Genomic DNA, 13,925 nt, shown 5'->3' with positions numbered 1-13,925 from the left:
GTATAAAATACTTTCCCGCTGGAGTCATCAATGAACATAACATAGTAGCATGAGCGCCCAAGAGAATGCATAGGGCCTGTCCCCCAAACATTTATATACACCAACTCTAACTTTCTTTTATTTGGTTCTCTCCCGATATTTGAAAAACTGACATGTTTCTGCTTACCCAGAACGCAATCCACACATAAGCCATTATCTATGGGCTTCAGATCAAGCAGCTTTCCCTTTGATGCTGACACCTTCCTCCCCTTTTGGCTCATGGGTCCAAGCCTACGGTGTCACATTTTGGAATCAGCTTCCGAATCAACAACTGCTACTGTTTCTCTACCACTTTCAGTTATATATAGTGTTCCCAACTTTGTTCCCCGTGCTACGACCATAGCAACTTTAACAATCTTCCATGAGCAGTACCCAAAAATAGTTATGTATCCGATGTCTAATTGATCAATAGAGATTAGATTTTTCTTAAAGCTAGGAACATATTTGACATCATGCAACTTCCATTGAAACCCATTGATAATCTTTATGTGAACATCACCCTTCCCCATAATATCCAAATGATCATCATCAATTAGACAACCCTTTCCAAACTTTCTAGCTACATAATTATACATTAATTCCCTGCATGGAGTTGAGTGAAATGATGCACTTGAGTTTATAATTCAAGACTTGACCAAACTATCAATGCCCAAAATTAAGGCATTATTGACAAGCATCTTCTCAAAGATTGCATTTATAGATTTGTCATTCTCTCTATTCCGATCTCGATACTAAATTTTCTTCTTTAGGGCTCTACAATCTCGTCTTAGATGGCATTTCTTTTCACAATTTTAGCAAATTATTTCACCACAAGATCTCGATTTGCTTCTCCCTTTGGACTTCGATTTACCACAATTTTGTTTTTGACTTCATTGACTGCTTCTCTCTCCGCATTCACTATTCAAGGCAATACCCGAAGATTCACCCGACTCTCTTCTACGAATATCCCCACAAAGAATCAAATCTTGGATCTCTTGAAACTTCAACTTCTTCTAACTAGATTCACTGTTCCTGCAGTCACTTGCACACCAACTTTAAATCAAAACTTTTACCTCGCCATCAAATTTCCACCAAACTCAACTGAGTCGTGATCACGCTGAATTTGTTGATGTGATTTGTCACAAAAGTTCCTTTGTCCATCTTCATATTGAAAAGGCGACGCATAAGATATACCTTGTTTGACGTAAAAGGCTTCTCCTACATGTTGGGCAAAGCCCTCATCAAATTCGCCGTTGTCTTCTCATTAGCAATGTTGAAGGCAACGTTCTGCTTCGATGTGAGACAAATCAAACCGAGGCTTGCGATCTAACAATTTCCAATTTTCTTGCTTGATCGAATTTGGTACTTTCTCGACAGAGGCTGATGTAGGCTCTTCTGAAGCAAAAGATCATCGATCTGCATCTTCTAGAAACTAAAATCCTTGCCGTTAAACTAGTCAATCTTCACCTTCCCTTCGTTTATCTTCACGCTCCCACTATTCCGTTAAACCAACCTCTGATATTAGTTGTTAGGAGCACAAAACGTTAAAAAGAAAAAAATAGAGAAAAAGAGACAAATTTTTATGTAGAGAATCCTTTCAAAATCAGAAAGGAGAAAACCACGGTACCGCACTGAATAATCTCTTCACTGTCTAGTTTCAAAGTTACAACCATAAAAGAGATTGTCCAAAATACAGCACAAGTCTAAAGCATACAAAGTTAGGGTAAAAAATTACATGTATACCCTTAACAGTAAAAAGCCTCTCTACTTTAATTTGGTTTCCTCTTTCAGATTCCACAACTCTATCATCCAGCATTGATTTTCCGTGCAAAAAACGTTGGTTGACTTTAAATTTTTACTTTCCATTTACATGTCATTTAATTGGCCTTCCGCAATGCTGCATCTACGTAGGCTTGACTCTTTTTTTTTGTCTGACGTAAGCTTGACTTCAAACCCTGAAATTATTGACCCCAAAATATACCTTGATTGACACGGCTCCAAGGACCTTACCTACCATCGCTATGCTACGTGCTGCTGATGTTATCTAACCCCGTCCATTGATCTCTTGCATTTTACACATAAAATTGCTACACATCTATCAATTGTTTCACGGAGGTTGCATGACTTGACAGGTGAGTTCATTCGAATTGCAAGTGTTAATATCTGTTCAATATTCTTTTGATATAAGTGAAACCAAAGAGAGACACAAAAAGGACCAAAACAGGCTTCGACCGCAATGGTTGCCCTACATCTCTCTGAAAAAGAAATTAGCCCCGCCTAGTTGACACACACCCAGGTGAGATGAATTTACGTGCGCTTTTTGGAATGTCAGCGTGTGTGCGGTCCTAGAAAATGAGCCCTTTGTATTTTCGAGTGCTTTTTGGAATGTCAGGTTGACGATCATCATCATCCCTCTTGTGTTGCAGTACATGTAATGTTCTTTTTTCTTTCCTCAGGGACATGAAAAAGATCGGCGAGAGAAAAAATGGGAGGAGGGAGATTCTTGTTTTATTGGAGTTGTATGAAGCTAATTAAACATAAGTTACTAACAAAAGCCCATCATTTCAAGAAGATTTGTCTACTGAAACTCCAGTTCTAAGTTTAAGGAGCACAAAAAAATCAATCTTCCTCTCTCCAGGATAAGTCTTACCAATGAATCGATTGATTATACGTTGAGATAGTGCTTTCACAGCAAATAGAAGCAGAAACAACAATATACATGTATCCATTGACATCTTCCTTGTCTTCTCGACCAGTAAAGTCTCAAGATTGAGGTTTTGATATGCTTTTATAGAATGTCAACTGTCTAGCTGATGGGAAATTGCTCTTGCATGCACGGTGTCTTTCACAGACGAATCTCATTCTCACACGCTTGGATGAGAACGACTATCGACCAAAATCGTTTCGCAGTCTCATTGTCTGTCTTCTTCGATGGGGGTGGATGTTTCGCAAGCAGTCGGATGTTGACGGAATTTTCTGTAAAACAATGAACTAACAAGATGAGAATGGGTGGCAATTGCCAATACGTGTTTTGTGTTTCAGTAATAGAATTTTTTGTTACATTTTTCGGTTACGTATTGTGATGTCTTTATATAATACAAGCTAGGGTTACGGAATTAATGAAGAATAAAATCATGATCTCTTCTCTTTGGAAAGAATTGATCTTGCTTGATGAGTGAGTGGTGAAGAGATTGTAGCTGAATCAAGACACGTCATCGTGCTCTTTTCTCTTTGGAAAGAATTGATCTTGCTTGATGAGCGAGTGGTGGAGAGATTGTAGCTGAATCAGGACACGTTATCGTTTCCTTTGACACCCCCCTGCAAGCTGATGTGGCGGAACACACAGTAAGCTTGGACTGTAGAAGTCGAAAGCGAGCTGTGGAGAGCCCTTTGGTGAAGATATCGGCAGGTTAATCGGTAGTGGAGATGTACTGAACATGAAGTTGATTTTTGGCGATCCGTTCTCGCACAAAGTGGTAATCAATTTCCAGGTGCTTTGTCCGAGCATGAAAGATAGGATTCCCTGTCAGATAAATGGATGAGATGTTGTCACACCAAAGAACCGGAGGGCCTTGCCAAGAAACACCGAGATCACGTAAGAGAGCCTCGATCCAAAAGAGTTCAGCAGTTGTGTCGGCTAAGCTTTTGAATTCGGCCTCTGTGCTGGATCGAGCGACCGTCCGTTGCTTACGGGAACTCCATGAGATAAGATTTGAGCCAAGGAATATGCCAAAGCCGCCAACTGACCGTCTCGTGTCATGGTCCCCAGCCCAACCTGCATCGGAAAAAGCATGGAGATGGAAATTGCGGCTGCGAGTGAAGAGTATGCCATGGTGCTGCGTGCCGCGAACGAAGCGCAATATGCGTTTGACAAACTGCCAATGGACCTCCGTGGGTGCATGCATGAACTGACAGGCAGTGTTGACAGCGAAGGCAATGTTGGGCCGAGTGAGAATAAGATACTGCAATGCACCCACAGTACTACGATAAAGTGACGGGTCCGAGAATAGCTCACCACAATGAGAAGATGGAATATCCGAGCCTGCTACACATGGGGTGGTGACAAGCTTCGCATCCTGCATTTTTGCTCGGGCAAGAAGGTCGCCTGCGTATTTTGTTTGGTGAAAAAGAATACCATCCGAAGTGCGTTTTAGTTCGATCCCAAGAAAATAATGAAGTTCACCCAAGTCTTTGATAGCAAATTCCTTTTGTAGAGACTCTAGGAGAGTAGACAATGGAGCTGTAGGGGATCCTGTAATAATGATGTCGTCGACATAGACGAGCAGGAAGATACTGTATTGGGCTGTATGCAGTATAAACAGTGAGGAGTCAGCAGTAGAAGCTACAAAACCTATGGAGACGAGAAAATTACTGAAGCGTTGGTGCCAGGCACGTGGAGCTTGTTTCAAGCCGTAGAGAGATCGTTTTAAGCGGCAGATATGATGAGGATGGTGGGGATCAACGAAACCAGGTGGTTGATCCATGAATATTTCTTCGGTGAGATGACCATGGAGAAAAGCATTCTTGACATCTAGTTGTCGGAGTTGCCAACCCCGAGAAAATGCAACTGCGAGGACTGTACGAACCATGACATGTTTCACCACCGGATTGAGGGTTTCATTATAGTCGATTCCTTGCTGTTGATGAAAGCCCTTTGCGACTAATCTAGCCTTGTACCGTTCAACAGAGCCATCTGCACGAAGCTTGACACGAAAGACCCATTTGCAGCCAATGGGCTTACCGTGCTGAGGAGATGGTACAAGCTCCCATGTCTGATTTTTTAGCAATGCGGTGTACTCTTCGGCCATAGCTGCCCGCCAATGCGGGTCTTTTACCGCTTGACTGTAACAAGATGGTGTAGATGGGACGGCTACCGAAGTGGTGAGTGCATAGGTGTGATCCTTTTGCACATGTCGGCGGGGAACGGTGCCGTCTCAAAGTCTGGTCACCATGGGGTGGGCTAGTGGGGCCGTTTGTGGTGGCGGATTGGTAGCTTGCTGGATTGTGGTCTGTGTGATAGCTTCAGTGGTAGGAGATGGCACTTCTGGTTGTAGTTGGAGAGATATTGAGCGGGAGGTGGAGGGATTGTCGTGCACAGGTGTCGACATGTGGGATGCATCAGTCCTCGGCTCTTGCATATGTGAATCATCAGGTTGCAAATGCGTCAGAGGGGAACATAAAGGGGTAACTCCAATGATGCTGGTGGGGACACATTTGATGATTCGTCGGTGACGGGAGCAGCAAACGGAAAAACAGTCTCATCAAAGGTGGCATCTGCAACTGTGTAGAACCGTTGTTGTTGTGGAGAATAGCAGCGATAGCCCTTGACACCTGAGAGATATCCCAAGAAAATACATCGATGTGACCTGGGCTCTAGTTTGTGCTTGGCATAGGTTCGTAGGTTCGGGTACATAGCGCAGCCAAAAACCCGAAGATGCTCAATGGATAGTGCGGTAGAAAAAAGTACTTCCCAAGGGCTGCGCTGCTGCAGAACGGGAGTAGGCAGTCGGTTGATAACGTGAACTGCACTTTCAAAAGCAAAATCCCAAAAATGAGAGGGAACAGATGCATGGTGCATCATGGCCAAACCCGTTTCAACCACATGTCTGTGTTTGCGCTCGGCCGAACCGTTTTGAAGGGCCAGGCGAGGACAGGATGTCCGTTTATAAATGCCACGCTCCTGCAATAATTTTTTAAAAGATGCAGAAAGAAATTCTCCGGCATAGTCACTTTGGATGGCTTTAACTCGGGTATTGAGTTGGTTTTCAACAAAATTTAGAAAGACCACGAAGATATGTAAAAATTGATCACGAGAGTTGAACATATAAAGCCAAGAAAATTTGGAGTAATCGTCAATAAAACAAATATAATATTTATTATTTTGATGAGACGTTACAGGAGCTGGCCCCCAAATGTCAAAATGAACTAATTCTAGGGGAGCCTTGGATCTATGAAAAGTGGGAGGATGAGGATGACGATGACTCTTACTAGAGGCACATGCCGAGCAAGTTGGTTGAACAACTGACGACTTATTTAACATGCGAGAAATAGTAGAATATGCAGCATGACCTAAACGATGGTGCCAACGGACAAGGGAGCTGGACTGAGATAGGTAATAAGCTGAAGGAGAAAGCTTGGATTGATCCGACAGTTGATAGAGTCCCTGATTAAGGTTCCCTTAGAAGAGAATCTTGCCCGTACGGCGGCACTTCACAGAAAAACAATTAGGTGAGAAAATGAAATCACAATTGTTTTCCTGTGAAAATTGACGAACGGAAAGTAAGTTTTTCTTTATAGAGTGAACAACTAGGACATTAGACAAATGAAAATTTTAGAAACAAGAGTATCTGTATGGGTTATCGGGAGGCTAGACCCATTACCTATGGTAACGTGTTGGTTGCCTATGTAGGGCTGAAGAGAGGACAATTGAGATGGATTATTTGTGACGTGGTGTGTAGCACCGGAATCTGGATACCACTGGTCCGAAAAGACTGATGGTGGTGGTGGAATTTCAGCAATATGGAGCTGTGGTGCCGAGCCTAAAGATTGTGGTGGAGGCCCACGATCTCGGCACACATTGGCTCGGTGGCCAAAACGATTACAGATTTGACATCGAACACTACCCCTCCTTTGATTTCTGTAATTTCCTGCATTTGGAGAGTAATTTGGGGCTAAATTTCGAGGGCCAAAGTGCTGTCCACTTTGCGGAAATTGTTGCCCAGGCCGTGGTGACCTATCCACACGAGAAGGAAGCTGTTGAGGTGATTGGTGTGTTGTCCGCGTCATGAACGCTGCTAGAGGGGAGGTGATGGGCTCAAGCAAATCAAGTCGTGCCTCATGAGCCAAGAGCAGCCCGTGTAGAGACTCATGTGTAAGGGATTGGTACTGACTTTGAACGGAGATTGACACTGCTAAATTTTGATATTCCGCTCCAAGTCCCCTGAACAGATGAGTTTGATATTCTTGTGAAGAGATGTTCTCACCAATCGAGGCAAGTTGATCAACAAGGAAGGCTACTTGCTGTAGATATTCCGTGATTGTTTGATTTCCCTTGCGGAGAGTCTGAAGTTGCATTCGTAGATGTGTGGCGCGAGCACTGTTACATGCTTCATATAATTGAGCCAAGAAGGACCATACGGCTGCTGAAGAGCCTAAATTGGAGAGCTGTGCAACGATGTTGTCAGCTGTGGAATTGAGAATCCACCCCAAGGCAATTTGATCTCGGGTAAACCATGTTTCATATGCTGGATTTGGTGAACTTTTGGTGACACCATTCTCACTAATTTCAGTGATAGTGTGTGGAGGGCATGGTTCGGTTCCGTCCACAATTGACAGGAGTCGACTGGCCCGAAGAAAGGGGAGGAGGCGTACCTTCCATATGATGTAATTGTCTCCGGTTAATTTGATACCAACCGCAGGACATGTGATTGATCCAGATGAGCCCCCTGTGGGAGGGATGAGAGACATGGTGGGATAGCATTCTTGATGAGGTCAGTTGGATTAGCAACACTTGGGATTGGGTTGCTTATTGTTTGATTGCTAGCTGCTGCGTTTGGGGAAGATGGGGATGAATTTGAATCTGATTGGTTTGCCATTTATGCTTTCGCAAGATATGGCTCTGATACCATGTAAAACAATGAACTAACAAGATGAGAATGGGTAGCAATTGCCAATACGTGTTTTGTGTTTCAGTAATAGAATTTTTTGTTACATTTTTTGGCTACGTATTGTGATGTCTTTATATAATACAAGCTAGGGTTACGGAATTAATGAAGAATAAAATCATGATCTCTTCTCTTTGGAAAGAATTGATATTGCTTGATGAGTGAGTGGTGAAGAGATTGTAGCTGAATCAAGACACGCCATCGTGCTCTTTTCTCTTTGGAAAGAATTGATCTTGCTTGATGAGCGAGTGGTGGAGAGATTGTAGCTGAATCGGGACACGTTATCGTTTCCTTTGACATTTTCAACTTAAGAGAGACGATGGGAAATTGTGGGAGAGCTTCGTCGCTAATCCTTACTATTTTTTCTTTTTACCACAGCATTAATTTGTTCTCTCAATATGTTCCATCCAATACAAATGCATATCCTGGCTAATGCAAATTGAAGGCACCGTTAACTTGACGACGAGTTTACTCTTGTAAAGTAAACCCCATCGGGATGACTTTGAAAGAAGTTAAGGACTGGATTATGCATGTCGCGTTCGATTCTCTAGATTACTAAATACAAACGGTTTCTTTTTAAGCCAGGCATTTGATTTGTGTCATATATGATTCATGAGGTTAGTTAGGGTATTTGATGAGTTCGGGACTTATTTAAGGTGGGTTTCTTGTGATAAGTGACTTCAAGACCCAATAGCTAAGGTCGAGGCAAAGGCAACATCAAGTATTGTTTTAGTTCTTTATGGGCAAAAGAACACTACAAGTGCCATAACTTGTGTACGGCGCTCACTTTGGTGCCATAAGTTTTTTTTGGATCACTTTAGTGCTAAAATTTTTGAAAAACGATCACTTAAGTGCCAACTCCGGTGCCGTACACAATTTTTCGCCGGAAATCCGACGTGGCATTTTTTTTATTAATTTCTGAAGCTGACGTGGCTCGCCGGAGGCTCGCTGGAGATTGGCACTTAAGTGATCATTTTTAAAAAATTTTAGCACTTAAATGATCTTTTTTAAAAAGTTTTAGCACTTAAGTGATCGTTTTTCAAAAATTTTAGCACTGAAGTAATCCAAAAAAAATTTATGACACTTAAGTGATCGTTTTTCCTCCGACTTGGCACCAAAGTGATCCGAAAAAAAGTTATGGCACCAAAGTGATCTTCGTACATAAGTTATGGTACTTATAGTGTCCTTTTGCCGTTCTTTATGTAGACTGCGTGTGATTTCTCGAACTATGTCCATGTAAATAAGAATAATTTTCTGCTTTTACTTTTTGTATATTCTTGAAATTTGAGAGAAAAAAACGCGTTTTCTTACTGAGAAATATAGTTTCATTTCTTTCAAACCATGTTTTGATTTTGGTCTGGTCCACGTGGAAAGAGTGAAAATAACAAATTAAATTTTTTTAACTATTTTCACTCATAAGATCTTTTGTTAATTCTTTTTTTTTTTTGTTGCCCGGGATGGGTTGTTCAAGACTTTTCAAGTACTTGACTGATTCTCATGACATGTATGATAAATTCGATTCATCTACTACCTTTGAACAAGGGAGACGATTTATATCACTTCAGTAACTTATGAGATTCACTGCAAAGTTGAACCAATGAAAGTCGCAACCTTGATTTACTCTAGGAGCAAACTCAAAAGGGCTTAAGGGTTCCGTCTGTACAGAAAATTGACGGCTACAGTCCGAATGTATAGATCTGATAAATGAGATTTGTTGGACCATGTGAACTCCAAATGGGACCTTCATGATCAAATGGATTATATTCAGGGGTCTAATGCACTATGTCTGTACCAATTTTGTCATCAATACTTGGGTCATTAGGTGCTCAGTGCTAGTCATTAAGAACATCCTATGTCAATTGAATATTTTTTTGATCTTGCATTCTTATGATAAAGATTTCGCAAAATGTCTTTTATCTTGCCTTACCACACATGATTCTGCATCCATGTTAATTTTCGAAGGACCACCAACCACACAAATTTTCATTGAATAGAATTGTTTACACCAAAAAGTGAAAAAAAATCATGGAAATAGGCATCGGGAGCTTTGGCGTCGGTAACTTACCGATAGTTCGCAACTTACCGGTAGTGGGTGAGCAGAGGATCGGCATCAGCAACTTACCGATAGTTAGATGTCAATAACAAAACTGCTTATGGATAAGGGTGGTTATTTGAACGTGGAGAGTGCCTAGAAAATAGGAAGATAATAACCACCGTTAGGAAGTTACTTTTTATTTAAAATTTAAAAGTTGTAAACGCTTGTACGGGATTATAAATATGCCAAGTTTGTATTTTAAAGACCCCCCCAAAATCAACAACAGAACTCACGTTCTTTATCAGTTTATCTTTCTTTTATCTTTACATTTCCCGTACTCGTACCTTTACATTTGGCCAAGGCCATTATTTTCCTGCAATTTACAAGCTTTAATTCTTTAGGAGTAGTTCTAATGCTCAGGTTCACGTCGTCGAGTCGTCCTCCGATATGAATCTTCATCCTTGGTGCTTCGTCGTCGAGTCAAATCCCGGCGTAGTACCTCCGCTCTTTCAAGCTTCGTCCTCGAGTCAAATTCCGTCGAAGTTTGTTTCGATAGTACTTCCTAAACTTTTCCGTCGAGTCAAACTCCGGTTTGGTTTAGGTTTGTACAATTCCACGTTGATTTTTATGATCGCTTGGATATTTCCTGTCAAATCACCACAGAACCCGTCCTTCAATTAAAAGCCGAAGATCCATTTTCGGTGTTTGTTTCCTTACGGATTAAATTACGGAGAAACAAGAATTTAAAAATCTCAAGAACTAAATAGGCCTGAAATGTTCTTGATGGGCTGGGCAAGCTGTGAAACGATGATCAATAAGAGTGAGCTGGTTGAACTTGACCATGTGTAGTGTGCTTCGATAACATGAAAGTAGTTCTCAAAATAAAAACATTGTAGGAAAGATTTCATTCACATAGTTGACGTATAAGATAATTAGATTTCTGACCAAAAACAAAGATAATTAGATTGAATGCCAATAAAGAAAATGATGATTATATTGGATTATATTGGATTATTTCTAGAGCAGAGTGGCTTGTTGCTAGACGAGCTTATCGAAATTCCAAACCACAATGCCCAAAAGGATGACATTGCTCAATAAAATCTTCGAGAGACCCAACTTTATACACTGCCTCCACTAAAATTTGAGGTAATAAAATGTAAACAAACTTATGAGTTTGACTCTGCAGGCTCTTATTTTTGTTGTTAGTGTTCATAGTTTTCGCCATAATCAGTGGCTTTCAAGCAAGCAATGGACTCTCCACCACTCGTTTATGTCTCTTCATCTAAGCAAAGACTGCACTCCTTTCCTACACAATTGTGGACAGAGATATTGAGTGGCCTGTTGATGTCTGTAAAAATGGCGAACCATACAAGCTCTCCCAGCAAATGCAAAACTTTGATCCACAGTCGCTCGCTCGCTCGCTTCATATCACCGAAAGCCGGTCAATTCAGGGTGATCCATCGGTCAGTTGCCATCTCCATGGTCATTAACCGTGGCCCTCTAGGACCACTGCAAATTTTTCCACCGACTGGCCAATAACTGGAGCAATAGATTAAGTCAAACCGTGTGGACCCTTCTTGTTCGGCAGATAGCAATGGTACCCATCACAAGACTAATTTGTTCCATTGGCTTTAGCAGAAAACAAGGAACCATCATAGAAGCTGCTTGATCTATGAGCGTTTGCCGTGTCCTGTAAGCTGTCGCGTATGCTCGGGTTCGTTATAAATGACCCTGATATAACATATTGATCTTGCAGTTTGGGTGATCCAATTCTGACCAAAGCCCGGATTTAGAATGCCGTGCGCCACTCCCCGTGCTCTTCCTTTGTGCGCTCGCTTGTTCTTGTTCTGCCTTGTCTGCTGTCCTTTCATTCCCTCTGTTGCTCCACTGACCTTCAATATAACCAGCTTCGACACAGATTTGAGAGACATATTGTATGAGGGAGTTGCGACGGCCACGTATGGATACGCCGCTCTCACCATGGTCAATCCTCCGCATCGCTACCAGGTGGGCCGGATTAAGTACGCCATCCCCGTCCGCATATGCGATCCTCACACGGGGCGCCAAGCGGACTTCTCGACCAATTTCTCGTTCACCATCGAGACTGGCTCTGCTCAATACAGCGATGGCCTGGCCTTTTTCCTCGCTCCTGTCGGGACCCCGATCCCACCCAACTCGGCCGGTGGATTCTTGGGATTGTTCAACGCTAGCACGGCTAATGAGGGGCCTCGGAACCAGATCGTCATGGTCGAGTTTGACACTTATGTGAACCCGGAGTTTGATCCCCTGATGCATCACATAGGAATCAATAAGAACCATCTCTCCTCCCTCGTTTCTAAGCCCTGGGATCCCGTATCGCACAGCAGGAAAGCGATCCTTGTTCTTGTGACCTACAATTCTACGAGCAAGAACCTCACCGTGCTCTGGTCATTCGATGGCAAACCGCCTTCCCCGGATAAGACCTATCCCTCGCTTTCTTCGTTAATCGATCTTGCGAGTGTCCTTCCCGAATCAGTAGAGATCGGGTTTTCAGCTTCTACTGGCCTCTATCAAGAGAGAATGAGCATCAACTCCTGGGAGTTCACTTCGAATTTGGACGACGTAGATCCCCTGCTGCCGGATAGATCGCCGCCAAAGGGGGTGAACTCGAAACCTCGCTGGTTAAGGATACTGGTCGTGGTTCCCGTGGCATGTTTTTTACTGGTGATCTCTGCAGGGTCTTGCTTTTTCGCGGTCAAGAGGAGTGAAAAGCATGGTTACGGCACCCTTACCGACATTGACAAAGAGATCTGCGCATTGCCTGGGAAGTTCACTTATCAGGAGTTGCTCGCGGCGACCAACGGCTTCGCAGACGATAGAAAGCTCGGCCGAGGTGGGTCTGGCCAAGTCTATAAAGGGTTCTTGAGCCATTCAAACCGCTTGGTCGCCGTCAAAAGGATCTTTGCGGAGTCCCGACACTCCGAGAAGGTCTTTGTCAATGAGGTGAAGATCATAAGCCGAACGATACACAGAAACCTGGTGCCGTTTGTTGGGTGGTGTCGAGAGGAAGGTGAGTTCTTGCTTGTCTACGATTACATGCCCAACGGCAGCCTCGATCACCACCTCTTCGGGGCCCGGAGAAGACTGCCGTGGGACGTGCGGTACAGCGTGGCGCTCGGCCTCGCCTCCGCCCTCAACTACCTCCACGAGGAGCTCGAGCAATGTGTGCTCCACCGCGACATAAAGGCAGCCAACGTGCTGCTTGACACCAACTTTAGCACCAAGCTTGGCGACTTCGGAGTGGCCAAGCTCGTTGACCCCTGGTTCAGGACTCAGACGACAGACGTGGTCGGGACTTGCGGGTATCTAGCGCCCGAGTACTTCATCGGAGGGAAGGCCACGAAGGAGTCCGACATGTTCAGCTTCGGCGTTGTGGCCCTGGAGATCGCTTGTGGCCGGAGGAGCTACGAGGACGGAGAGATCCGGGTCCCGCTGCACAAATGGGTCTGGCAACTCTACCTCGCTGGCAACATCCTCGGCGCGGCCGATGAAGCGATGTGCTCGGGGTTCCGGAGGGAGGAGGTGGAGTGCCTGATGATGGTGGGGCTGTGGTGTGTGCACCCAGACCCTGCGAGACGGCCAAGGGCAGGGCAAGTGATCAGGTTCCTCCGGCTCGAGGACTCGGTCCCGGAGCTCCCACGCGGCGCTTTTGACAACCCAGTTTCGTACCGGCCATCGGCTTGACAGTTAGGAATGCTGGAATCTCCGTCTGCTCCTATCCAAGAATCTGTGGCTTTTAAGTAAGGCAAATCATCCTGCCTCCAAAAGTCATGCAGCAACACATGTCGACTTAATCTGCACATACTACTTCATACTCTTTACCTCGGTTACAATCGCTTTTGCCTTGCCCAAATCGGAGGCTGGAGCTCGACTACATCACGGGGACTTAGTAGCACTCAATACACATTGCTTATATTCAAATGAACAAGGCACCGCGAAAAGAAAATGTCAGTTAACGCCAATGTCTTGTCCTGGTTGTAGTGAGCCTGCTTCGGAGGAGTGTAGGCTCTTTCCGCCGGATAGTCGGAGAGACGATGTACTTGACAATGTACTCGTTCATTCATAGCTCCGCCACTGCTGCTGTTGGAGATAATTAGGGATTTCTCAAGGATAATTTTCTATGTTAGAGGTATTTGATAATTATCTCGATCCTATGTTATCTCTTTCAA

At 43.7% G+C, this 13,925-nt stretch overlaps 1 protein-coding gene across 1 annotated transcript; it reads left to right on the top strand.

The window, feature by feature from the left end:
* The first annotated feature begins 11,463 nt into the window (after positions 1-11,463).
* On the top strand, positions 11,464-13,925 carry LOC115669352 (L-type lectin-domain containing receptor kinase IX.1-like). The gene is made up of 2 exons (XM_056321057.1): positions 11,464-13,496; positions 13,738-13,925. The coding sequence occupies exon 1, from the start codon at positions 11,512-11,514 to the stop codon at positions 13,438-13,440; it is 1,929 nt and encodes a 642-aa protein (XP_056177032.1). The 5' UTR covers positions 11,464-11,511; the 3' UTR covers positions 13,441-13,496; positions 13,738-13,925.

Source organism: Syzygium oleosum, unplaced genomic scaffold, assembly GCF_021117445.2.
Source record: "Syzygium oleosum isolate NSW1041296 unplaced genomic scaffold, Sole_v2.1 Sole_v2.01, whole genome shotgun sequence".
Classification (NCBI taxonomy): Eukaryota; Viridiplantae; Streptophyta; class Magnoliopsida; order Myrtales; family Myrtaceae; genus Syzygium; species Syzygium oleosum.
Note: the sequence above shows the minus strand (reverse complement) of the source record. Positions and strands in the feature narration are given on the sequence as shown.

Excerpts from the sequence above, each read along its gene's own strand:
- LOC115669352 (XM_056321057.1), top strand. The coding sequence starts at position 11,512 with ATGCCGTGCGCCACTCCCCGTGCTCTTCCTTTGTGCGCTCGCTTGTTC.